Source organism: Ruditapes philippinarum, unplaced genomic scaffold (assembly GCF_026571515.1).
Source record: "Ruditapes philippinarum isolate M1 unplaced genomic scaffold, ASM2657151v2 ctg157_1_1_1_1, whole genome shotgun sequence".
Taxonomy (NCBI): Eukaryota; Metazoa; Mollusca; class Bivalvia; order Venerida; family Veneridae; genus Ruditapes; species Ruditapes philippinarum.
Window position 1 is genome coordinate 15,241 of NW_026854186.1, and position 13,540 is coordinate 28,780.

The 13,540-nt window shown below is 32.8% G+C and overlaps 1 protein-coding gene across 1 annotated transcript in view; it reads left to right on the forward strand.

Moving 5' to 3' along the window:
- LOC132739314 (fibropellin-1-like) overlaps nucleotides 1-13,540 on the forward strand; it is a gene marked incomplete at its 5' end in the record, with an annotated part of 34,286 nt that overhangs the window by 15,183 nt on the left and 5,563 nt on the right. Inside the window, 4 exons of the mRNA XM_060727001.1 lie at nucleotides 1,179-1,310; nucleotides 2,264-2,515; nucleotides 11,937-12,075; nucleotides 13,225-13,355. Coding sequence (XP_060582984.1) covers nucleotides 1,179-1,310; nucleotides 2,264-2,515; nucleotides 11,937-12,075; nucleotides 13,225-13,355 — 654 coding nt within the window. The remainder of the gene's footprint in view (nucleotides 1-1,178; nucleotides 1,311-2,263; nucleotides 2,516-11,936; nucleotides 12,076-13,224; nucleotides 13,356-13,540) is intronic.

Here is a 13,540-nt window from a genome sequence, read left to right on the forward strand (position 1 = left end):
TGTTCAATGCATGTGTTGATAATAAGATGCTAAAATAATACTGCTTGGGAAATGTATTTTAATTTTGAGTGATAATGTAATGTTCAAGTTCAAATGTACAGTAATATAATCCCAAAGGCTAACAGGTCTGTAACAATTGACACCCAAATCTCATACCATAACAACAGTCTGCTAAGCATGATATTTGTAACTTGGCCAACATGTATGGATATGTCTATTATCCTTACAACAATGTTTCATTGTGTTAAAGAGAGGTACATTTTTGTTAAATTGAAACATGAGACCCTGATTAAACCTTTAACCCTGCTTCAACAGAAAGTAATTAACCATTGCCATTGGTAAAGAGCTTGACCAGCCTGTATATTCCTCCCATGTTGTCTGACCAGCCTGCACATTCCTTCTGTGTTGTCTGACCAGCCTGCATATTCCTTCTGTGTTGTCTAACCATCCTGCATATTCCTATCATGTTGTCTGACCAGCCTTCATATTCCTACCATGTTGTCTAACCAGCCAGCATATTCCTGCCATGTTGTCTAACCAGCCTGCATATTCCTGCCATGTTGTCTAACCAGCCTGCATATTCCTACCATATTGTCTGACCAGCCTGCACATTCCTACCGTGTTGTCTACCCAGCCTGCACATTCCTACCATGTTTTTTGACCAGCCTGCATATTCCTACCATGCTGTCTACCCAGTCTGCACATTCCTATCATGTTGTCTGGCCAGCCTGCACATTCCTACCATGTTGTCTGACCAGCCTGCACATTCTTACCATGTTGTCTGACCAGCCTGCATATTCCTACCATGTTGTCTGGCCAGCCTGCACATTCTTACCATGTTGTCTGACCAGCCTGCATATTCCTACCATGTTGTCTAATCAGCCTGCACATTCCTATCATGTTGTCTGACCAGCCTTCATATTCCTACCATGTTGTCTAACCAGCCTGCATATTCTTACCATGTTGTCTGACCAGCCTGCACATTCCTACTATGTTGTCTCGCCAGGTTCAATACAGTTGGTATGCTTACCTTAAATCAACTTCATACCCTGAAATTTTTGATTGTCAGTTCCAAAATGGAAGCTGGACAAGTCCTTTTAAGAAATTTGGCAGGTTAAGGGCTTTATATATGATGTACATTATTAACATACTAATAACTAAAATTATTGTATTTTCAGACGCAGATTCTGGTTACTATGGTGATAGATGTCAGAATATGTACCATATTTGTGATGGAAATCCTTGTAAAAATGGTGGCACATGTAATCGTGGAGCTACTTACAAGGACTACACATGTTCATGCAGGACAAGTAAATATTTCAAATTGTGTGACACTTGCTATTTTTGATTCCCAATGTTTAGTGCCATTGTTAAAAATGTATTACAAGTCAACCTGTTTTGCTTAAATTTTGATATAAGTATAAATAATTGTACCTCAAAGTAAATGAAGATGTCAGAAATTCCTGAGATTTGCTTTGAAATAACCAAAAAACAAAATCATTTTATTTCACATTTTTTTGTGTAGCCTTAAAAAGGCTACATATAGGGTTTACTTTTGTCGGCGGTGTCCTTGTCGGTGTCGGCGTCCCCTAAAGCTTGTCCGGAGCATAACTCAGTCACTATAAGTCTGATTAACTTCAAACTTGGTATGCATGCTTCTTTCAATAACCCGAAGTGCAGTGCACAAGAACCGGTACTCTGCATTTCTTAATTTTTGAGTTATTGCCCTTTGTTAATTTTTATACTTTAATTTTGTCCTGGCCATTTCTCCTAATGTATAAAAGCCATGAACTTGAATCTTCATAGGATGATAGATCTCCATTAAATGCCCCCACCCCCTAGCTTGCTTTTTTTAAAAAATGGGCACTAATAATTACTATTAAAATGTGCATTAAAATAATGTTTATTTTTAAAGATATAATTCAATATTTTATAAATCAATATTCATTGTTATGATCTAATATATGATGCAGGACTATTTTTTTAATGTTTTAACATGTTACAAAAAAAATTGTCTTAAAAAGATACTTGTAACATTTTCATTTTAGGATTTAACTTAATCTTATTGTTGGTATGTGTTGTTTTAGCATATTGGTCACAAGTTTCAACAATGACACTAGTTTGAAGCCAACTGCTCAGATTTGATGTTGAAATTCTTCATGAACAAAAATTATGACACAAATAAACCTTGATAGACTTAATCAAAATAAACAAAAACTATTTATTTGTGATTTTAATTATATGTTTATTTGGTTAATTTCAGATTTGGACACATGTGAAATGAAGGTATCTAATGAAGATAAAGTAGGTTCTCAAAATTCACCCGCTCTATATCAAACTTTGCCAAGTACTTTAGAACAGTGTAAGGCAAGATGTTTATCAGATAGCCAGTGTAAAGAAGCCTCGTTTATTGCTAACCAGTTCTGTTTACTGTTTAATGACAATCTACAACCAGCTGATTTAATAGATGAAGATATCACAGCAGATGTCCACTTCAAAAAAGAATGTAACACAGGTAAAAAAATTATTATTGTATTATATATTATTGTTGACAGCTCACCAATACTGTAATTGTACAAAAATCACCAATGTATAAAAATGATTAAAATGAATATTTATGTTACTTTTGGATTGTATTAAATCTATAAAATATATCATAATCTGAGTTATAAGTTGTTGGTCCCTCAGACAGTTCTGTTATACAGTTGAGGATAATAATCAAGGGAACATATTTTGCTGATTTATGATCTAGGAATGTTTGATTCACTTAGGCATCCAATTTTTTTATTCTTGATCATGCATATAAAACAATTTAGTTCTGGTATATAACATGTATTTGAAACATATTTAAGAAGTCACTTGTTAGATCAAACATGTTTCAAAGACATGTTCCAAATTTACTACCAGTTCCATAACTTACTAAAACAGTACTAAAATATTTCATACAAGAATACTGGGATTGTGTCAGACTTACTACTGGTACTAGAATGTGTTTAAAGCAACAAAATACTTGTACGAGGGATGATCAAAAATTAACCGGACTTTGTAAATGATTCTTTACCTGTTAAATGAATTTTCATAAAAATACACGGAACATAAATCGGAATCTATCACCTAAATGATACAAAAACTAACAACAAGAAATATAATCAAATAAAATAGTTATGCTGCTATTGGCATGTACATGTATAGCAATGCGGCGCACGGTATAACTTTGAAATTGACGTTAACGACGTCACAAGCGTATTTTCCTTAACGGAGCAGTTTTTTACTCATTCACGGAGTAGGCCAATACGTGGTACAGTCATGTTGTTGATGCGGCGGATCCACTGCCTATATATATTTCTGTACAAGTGGGTATCATATTGTATGTAAAAGAATGGATGATGATAAAGAGCTCCTGTAATTACGCAAATTTCCGTTCTTTCCTTCTGTAACTTGATTGTTGGAAAAATTGCACATGCAATAAACTATATTATGTATTACAAATAATGTAAAATAATGTTGCTGAATGATAATGTATCATACATAAGGAAAAAAATACAACTATGAACAAAATTGTGATTATTTTAAAATAAAAAAACGCATAGCCGATTTTGAACAGTGACTGCATGTCTAATCGTTATTTCTCTATAAAACTTTTGCCTAAAATTAGAAAATAATTGATACAATTGTAAACCAAGAATGCAATATATGTTATTAATGCATTAACTATTATCATTTTAAAATCCTTAAAGTTGACTGGACCGTGCCGTAGCTACTGTCGAACATCGTTGACAATGTCCGCAGTCAATCAACTGTCATTTTTAGCTCGACTTTTCTATGAAAAGGGGAGCTATCCTACTCGCCCCGGCGTCGGCGTCGGCGTCGGCGTTGGCGTCACACCTTGGTTAAGTTTTTCGTACCACCCCACTTTATTTCAGAAGTATTACAAGTATGGCTTTGAAACTTACCATACTTGTTCACCATCATAACCTCCATCTACAGACAAGAGTACATAACTCTGTCAAGGTTTTTGACAGAATTATGGCCCTTTTTTGACTTAGAAAGTGTATTGAGCTTGGTTAAGTTTTTTGTACCACCTCACTTTATTTCAAAACCATTGGAGGTATTGCTTTGAAACTGACCATACTTGTTTACCATCACGACCTTCATCAACAGACAAGAGGACATAACTCTGTCAAGGTTTTTGACAGAATTATGCCCCTTTTTGACTTAGAAAATACATTGAATATGGGTAAAATCCACTTATTGCCTTAACCCTTTGAGATATTGCTTTGAAACTTTTAATGCTATTTCACATCATTACCCCCATCTGTACGCAAGAGAAGGTAACTCTGTCAAGGATTTGTTTTAAAAATTAAGGCCTTTTATCGACTTAGAATCTTGGTTAAGTTTTTAGTACCAGTCCACTTTTTGACTGAACTGTTTGAGATATTAATTTGAAAGTTGGAATACTTGTTTACAATCATGATTCCCAAACATGTCCAGGAGAATTCAGTAAAATAATTCTTCACTAAATATCTTAATGCTCATGGCCATTGTCCACTTTAAAAATACAGAGATTCTTGTATTACCTTTTACTGCAAAAACTTTTTTTATTGGCAAGCAATAAAAAAGTCGAGCGCGCTGTCTTACGGACAGCTCTTGTTCAACGTCTTGGCGATTGACGTCCCAAACGCCCTTAAAAATTTCTTTTTTCTGTCTCTCCCTTACTTGTTTTCTATTTCTCTATTACCCTTTCTTATTTTTTTCTAATAAAAAAATATGCTGTGGCTTTCTGGAACTTTTCCCTCGATAGCCATAATATTTTTCTACGTTTTAAACAGTTTCTCGTCTTACTTTTGACAAATTTTTCTTATTGATCAATTTTCGAGACATTCAGACGACATAGTTTTAACAGGAGTATTTCATTAACATGTGACGTTTGAATTGTAATTGCAATTTAAATGAAGTCATTTTTACTGACATCGTCAAAGATATGGTTCATGACGTTTTGGCGTATTTTGAAATCTAAATGTGCCATACTGTGAAATATACACAACTTAAAGCGCCTGATGCCAAGGCGAATTTACGCACTGCGCCGGGTGTGCGTTACCATGGTTTTTGAATTCGCTGTTACGGACACATTTTTTGCGTTATCAGATTAGATAAAGCACCAGTTTACAGGTATTGTTTTCCGATTAAGTGTGATATATAACAATATGTGAAAGGTTGAAAATTCTTCAATTGACAGTCACAGTCCGGTTTATTTTTGATCATCCCTCGTATATGTAAATAGCATAAGCACTGGTATGTAATCCTTTATGTTAGATGATAAGTGCTGGTATATGACCTTTATTTTAGAGGATAAGTGCTTGTATATTACCTTTATGTTAGTTAATTACTGCTTGAATATGACTTTTATTTTACTATTTCATGTTTAAATGTTGAATTCTGCTTAAGCCGGTGCTAGGGGGCGTGGTCGGAAACTTGCACTTTCCAATACCGTCCATGAACAGGCTCAATCAAACCGAGCCTGCAACATTTTCAATTTTGCCGTGTTGGACTTTCTTTAGGGATTCTGTATTTATCTATTTTATTTTAGGTGATAAGTACTGCTATGTATTTCTATATGTAAGATGATTTGTGCTGGTATGTTATCCTTTATGTTTGATAATTAGTACTGGTATATGACCTATATGTTAGATGATTAGTGCTATTAAATCAAACATGCATAAGTCCTTGTGCTAGAAGCATTAATGCTCTTCCAGGTTAACAATCTTTATTGTTAAAAAAAACAGTAGTACTGGTATATTATTCTTTGATAGAGGCATTAATTAGTGCTGATGTATAATCTGGTTGGTAACACATGCTTTGTTACACAGACATAAATTGTGATGCTTAGTGCTGGTATATGACCATTATGTTAGATGGTTTGTGTTTGTATATTACCTTTATGTTAGATGAATAGTGCTCGGGTATGTACTCATTTACATTAGATGATTAGTGTTAGTATATTACCTTTGTGTTAGATGATTAGTACTTGTACATGACCTTTATGTTAGATGATTAGTACTTGTACATGACCTTTATGTTAGATGATTAGTACTTGTACATGACCTTTATGTTAGATGATTAGTGCTGGTATATGACCTTTATGTTAGATGATTAGTACTTGTACATGACCTTTATGTTAGATGATTAGTGCTGGTATATGACCTTTATGTTAGATGATTAGTACTGGTACATGACCTTTATGTTAGATGATTAGTACTTGTACATGACCTTTATGTTAGATGATTAGTACTTGTACATGACCTTTATGTTAGATGATTAGTGCTGGTATATGACCTTTATGTTAGATGATTAGTACTTGTACATGACCTTTATGTTAGATGATTAGTGTTGGTATATGACCTTTATGTTAGATGATTAGTGCTGGTACATGACCTTTATGTTAGATGATTAGTACTTGTACATGACCTTTATGTTAGATGATTAGTGCTGGTATATGACCTTTATGTTAGATGATTAGTGTTGGTATGTGAACTTTATGTTAGATGATTAGTACTTGTACATGACCTTTATGTTAGATGATTAGTGCTGGTACATGACCTTTATGTTAGATGATTAGTGTTGGTATATGACCTTTATGTTAGATGAATTAGTGCTTGTACATGACCTTTTATGTTAGATGATTAGTGTTGGTATATGACCTTTATGTTAGATGATTAGTGTTGGTACATGACCTTTATGTTAGATGATTAGTGTTGGTACATGACCTTTATGTTAGATGATTAGTGTTGGTATATGACCTTTATGTTAGATGATTAGTGTTGGTACATGACCTTTATGTTAGATGATTAGTGTTGGTATATGACCTTTATGTTAGATGATTAGTGTTGGTACATGACCTTTATGTTAGATGATTAGTGTTGGTATATGACCTTTATGTTAGATGATTAGTGTTGGTATATGACCTTTATGTTAGATGATTAGTGTTGGTACATGACCTTTATGTTAGATGATTAGTGTTGGTATATGACCTTTATGTTAGATGATTAGTGTTGGTACATGACCTTTATGTTAGATGATTTAGTGCTTGTACATGACCTTTATGTTAGATGATTAGTGTTGGTATATGACCTTTATGTTAGATGATTAGTGTTGGTACATGACCTTTATGTTAGATGATTAGTGTTGGTACATGACCTTTATGTTAGATGATTAGTGTTGGTATATGACCTTTATGTTAGATGATTAGTGTTGGTATATGACCTTTATGTTAGATGATTAGTGTTGGTATATGACCTTTATGTTAGATGATTAGTGTTGGTACATGAACCTTTATGTTAGATGATTAGTGTTAGTATATGACCTTTATGTTAGATGATTAGTGCTGGTATATGACCTTTATGTTTAGATGATTAGTCGTGTTGGTACATGACCTTTATGTTAGATGATTAGTACTGGTATATGACCTTTATGTTAGATGATTAGTGTTGGTATATGACCTTATGTTAGATGATTAGTGTTGGTATATGACCTTTATGTTAGATGATTAGTGTTGGTACATGACCTTTATGTTAGATGATTAGTGTTGGTATATGACCTTTATGTTAGATGATTAGCTGTTAGTATATGACCTTTATGTTAGATGATTAGTACTGGTAAGCTGACCTTTATGTTAGATGATTAGTGCTTGTACATGACCCTTTATGTTAGATGATTAGTGTTTAGTACATGACCTTTATGTTAGATGATTAGTGTTAGTACATGACCTTTATGTTAGATGATTAGTACTGGTAAGTGACCTTTATGTTAGATGATTAGTGCTTGTACATGACCTTTATGTTAGATGATTAGTGTTGGTACATGACCTCTTTATGTTAGATGATTAGTGTTAGTACATGACCTTTATGTTAGATGATTAGTACTGGTAAGTGACCTTTCATGTTAGATGATTAGTGCTTGTACATGACCTTTATGTTAGATGATTAGTGTTGGTACATGACCTTTATGTTAGATGATTAGTGTTAGTACATGACCTTTATGTTAGAATGATTAGTACTGGTAAGTGACCTTTATGTTAGATGATTAGTGCTTGTACATGACCTTTTATGTTAGATGATTAGTGTTGGTACATGACCTTTATGTTAGATGATTAGTGTTGGTATATGACCTTTATGTTAGATGATTAGTGTTGGTATATGACCTTTATGTTAGATGATTAGTGTTTAGTATATGACCTTTATGTTAGATGATTAGTTACTGGTAAGTGACCTTTATGTTAGATGATTAGTGCTTGTACATGACCTTTATGTTAGATGATTAGTGTTAGTATATGACCTTTATGTTAGATGATTAGTGTTGGTATATGACCTTTATGTTAGATGATTAGTGTTGGTACATGACCTTTATGTTAGATGATTAGTGTTGGTATATGACTTCTATGTTAGATGATTAGTGCTTGTACATGACCTTTATGTTAGATGATTAGTGTTGGTATATGACCTTTATGTTAGATGATTAGTGTTGGTACATGACCTTTATGTTAGATGATTAGTGTTGGTACATGACCTTTATGTTAGATGATTAGTGTTGGTATATGACCTTTATGTTTAGATGATTAGTGTTGGTACATGACCTTTATGTTAGATGATTAGTGTTGGTATATGACCTTTATGTTAGATGATTAGTGTTGGTACATGACCTTTATGTTAGATGATCAGTGTTGGTATATGACCTTTATGTTAGATGATTAGTGTTGGTACATGACCTTTATGTTAGATGATTAGTGTTGGTATGTGAACTTTATGTTAGAGGATAAGTGTCTGGTATATGACCTTTATGTTAGATGATTAGTGCTGGTATATGACCTTTATTTGTTAGATGATTAGTACTTGTACATGACCTTTATGTTAGATGATTAGTACTTGTACATGACCTTTATGTTAGATGATTAGTGCTGGTATATGACCTTTATGTTAGATGATTAGTACTTGTATATGACCTTTATGTTAGATGATTAGTACTGGTAAGTGACCTTTATGTTAGATGATTAGTGCTGGTATAATGACCTTTATGTTAGATGATTAGTGTTAGTATATGACCTTTATGTTAGATGATTAGTACTGGTAAGTGACTTTATGTTAGATGATTAGTGCTTGTACATGACCTTTATGTTAGATGATTAGTGTTAGTATATGACCTTTATGTTAGATGATTTAGTGTTGGTATATGACCTTTTATGTTAGATGATTAGTGTTGGTACATGACCTTTATGTTAGATGATTAGTGTTGGTATATGACTTCTATGTTAGATGATTAGTGCTTGTACATGACCTTTATGTTAGATGATTAGTGTTGTATATGACCTTTATGTTTAGATGATTAGTGTTGGTACATGACCTTTATGTTAGATGATTAGTGTTGGTACATGACCTTTATGTTAGATGATTAGTGTTGGTATATGACCTTTATGTTAGATGATTAGTGTTGGTACATGACCTTTATGTTAGATAATTAGTGTTGGTATATGACCTTTATGTTAGATGATTAGTGTTGGTACATGACCTTTATGTTAGATGATTAGTGTTGGTATATGACCTTTATGTTAGATGATTAGTGTTGGTACATGACCTTTATGTTAGATGATTAGTGTTTGGTACATGACCTTTATGTTAGATGATTAGTGTTGGTATATGACCTTTATGTTAGATGATTAGTGTTGGTATATGACCTTTATGTTAGATGATTAGTGTTGGTATATGACCTTTATGTTAGATGATTAGTGTTAGTACATGACCTTTATGTTAGATGATTAGTGCTGGTATATGACCTTTATGTTAGATGATTAGTGTTGGTACATGACCTTTATGTTAGATTGATTAGTGTTGTATATGACCTTTATGTTAGATGATTAGTGTTGGTACATGACCTTTATGTTAGATGATTAGTGTTAGTACATGACCTTTATGTTAGATGATTAGTGCTGGTATATGACCTTTATGTTAGATGATTAGTGTTAGTATATTACCTTTATGTTAGATGATTAGTGTTGGTATATGACCTTTATGTTAGATGATTAGTGTTAGTATATGACCTTTATGTTAGATGATTAGTACTGGTAAGTGACCTTTATGTTAGATGATTAGTGCTTGTACATGACCTTTATGTTAGATGATTAGTGTTAGTATATGACCTTTATGTTAGATGATTAGTGTTAGTATATGACCTTTATGTTAGATGATTAGTGTTAGTATATGACCTTTATGTTAGATGATTAGTGTTGGTATATGACCTTTATGTTAGATGATTAGTGTTTGGTACATGACCTTTATGTTAGATGATTAGTGTTTGGTACATGACCTTTATGTTAGATGATTAGTGTTGGTATATGACTTCTATGTTAGATGATTAGTGCTTGTACATGACCTTTATGTTAGATGATTAGTGTTGGTATATGACCTTTATGTTAGATGATTAGTGTTGGTACATGACCTTTATGTTAGATGATTAGTGTTGGTACATGACCTTTATGTTAGATGATTAGTGTTGGTATATGACCTTTATGTTAGATGATTAGTGTTGGTACATGACCTTTTATGTTAGATGATTAGTGTTGGTATATGACCTTTATGTTAGATGATTAGTGTTGGTATATGACCTTTATGTTAGATGATTAGTGTTGGTACATGACCTTTATGTTAGATGATTAGTGTTGGTACATGACCTTTATGTTAGATGATTAGTGTTGGTATATGACCTTTATGTTAGATGATTAGTGTTGGTATATGACCTTTATGTTAGATGATTAGTGTTGGTATATGACCTTTATGTTAGATGATTAGTTGTTGGTATATGACCTTTATGTTAGATGATTAGTACTTGTACATGACCTTTATGTTAGATGATTAGTGCTGGTATATGACCTTTATGTTAGATGATTAGTGCTGGTATATGACCTTTATGTTAGATGATTAGTGTTGGTATATGACCTTTATGTTAGATGATTAGTACTTGTACATGACCTTTATGTTAGATGATTAGTGCTGGTATATGACCTTTATGTTAGATGATTAGTGTTGGTACATGACCTTTATGTTAGATGATTAGTACTTGTACATGACCTTTATGTTAGATGATTAGTGTTGGTATATGACCTTTATGTTAGATGATTTAGTGTTGGTACATGACCTTTATGTTAGATGATTAGTGTTGGTACATGACCTTTATGTTAGATGATTAGTGCTTGTACATGACCTTTATGTTAGATGATTAGTGTTGGTACATGACCTTTATGTTAGATGATTAGTACTTGTACATGACCTTTATGTTAGATGATTAGTGCTGGTATATGACCTTTATGTTAGATGATTAGTGTTGGTATATGACCTTTATGTTAGATGATTAGTGTTGGTACATGACCTTTATGTTAGATGATTAGTGTTAGTATATGACCTTTATGTTAGATGATTAGTGTTGGTACATGACCTTTATGTTAGTTGATTAGTGCTTGTACATGACCTTTATGTTAGATGATTAGTGTTGGTATATGACCTTTATGTTAGATGATTAGTGTTGGTATATGACCTTTATGTTAGATGATTAGTACTTGTACATGACCTTTATGTTAGATGAGGAGTTCTGTTATATGACCTTTATGGTAGATGACTAGTACTGGTATGTGACCTTTATGTTCGATCATTAGTGCTGGTATATGACCTATTATAGTTTTACAATCTTTTATGCAAATCAGTAGTACTCTGGTATAGAATCCTTTTGATAGAGGCATGAGTGTAATATGGTTGCTAACACATGTTTTGTTATACAGTACTGAAATACTATCCATATTAACGTTATTTATATATTTACTAACATAAATTGTGATGTGATATAGTTACTAAACTGTATTTTATAAACAAGACTTGATTTGTTTATATTATCTGCAGCATATGGTGGTGTAAGATGTGAACAAGATACTAAAGATGACTGTGAGAACAATAATTGTAATGACAACTCACAATGTAAAGATAATATCAATGGCTTTCAATGTATTTGTCCTGCAAATGGAGGATTTTCTGGAATAAGGTAAATCAGGCATACCTACAGTTTTGAATCTACATGATTCTGTTGTCCATTTCCTGACCTTGATATGTTGTCTGTCTGTCTGTCTGTCTGTCTGTCCATCAACAATGATTTGTTCATCTTCAAGAACTGGTTTCATTTTGTTTGATTTCAGGCAAACTTGAACACGACACTAGTAGATTTTGGTACTTTTTTAAAACATATTGATACTGTCAAAATGAAAGAGGTGCTGTGACCCCTTAAAGAATAAAAAAAAGTTATTTTTGCCTGTCTGTGGCTGTTTTATTTTTGAATTGAATCAAAGTTAACTTTCTTACACATTTTTTTATCTGTAAATCTGGATTTCTGACTTAAAATTTCTTTATTCTATCCCGTATTACAGTGTTGTGACCCTGTGTTGGTTGTGACCCAATGTAGGGCCAAAATAAATATATTATAATGTATGAAATAAATACTTTTGAGACCTTATTTTGCAATAAGAATAATCAATAAATTGTACTATGAGGAATTCAAGTGTTTTTCTAAAAATGTGTGATTACAAAATATGAGTGTGTAGTGAATGGCTGCGCCACTCGTGAAATAATTATACCTTTTGCTGTCACTCAGTAAAATTTATTCTGATATTACACTGAACAAAAAATATATCCTCTATGTATCCCTGTAAATGATACAAAATATAATTGGTGGTGATAAATAATGAGTATTTACTGTTGTGACACGAGTATATTAATGATGACTGTAACTGTAAAACAGAATACCACTAATGTAAGTATGATATTCCAGTGTTCTATATTAATGAGCCGCATCAAGCAGTCTGATCAGGATCCATGCTGTTCGCTTACAAACTATATAACAAGTAGAGAAACTGATAGTGAACAGTATGGATCCTGATCAGACTGCGCTGATGCGCAGGCTGGTCTGGATCCATACTCATACAAACCCATTATGTTGGTTTTGTCATGACGTGGCTCATTTTATGTTAACTGGTGGAAACATATAAACGCAATGATGTGATTAGTAAAAGATGGTCTCTACCAATGGTTTAGCTGAACATGAATCATGAACATATTTTTATGAGACAAATTTTGTTTTTCTTTGCTTTGTATGATTTGTCAAATTTATAGTGAATTTATCTTTATTAATTATTTGAAGATGTGATGTTGCAAACAGCCCATGCAATTCAAACCCATGTGTACATGGCACATGTACTCCCTTTGGATCTGTGAGATATGAATGTTCCTGCTTTGATGGTTATGATGGTGTAAACTGTGAAAACAACATAGGTAAGTTATTGTAGTACATTAGACAATGAATTTAACAAAAGTATCTTTATGTATTTTTGTGTTTATTTATGATTTACTGACAACATTGTATATAAGTCACAACTTACAAGTCATATTTGGCTTAAAATAATATGGCTCCCCACATTTCTTGCTTAAAATTATACCATTTCATGCTTGAATAATAT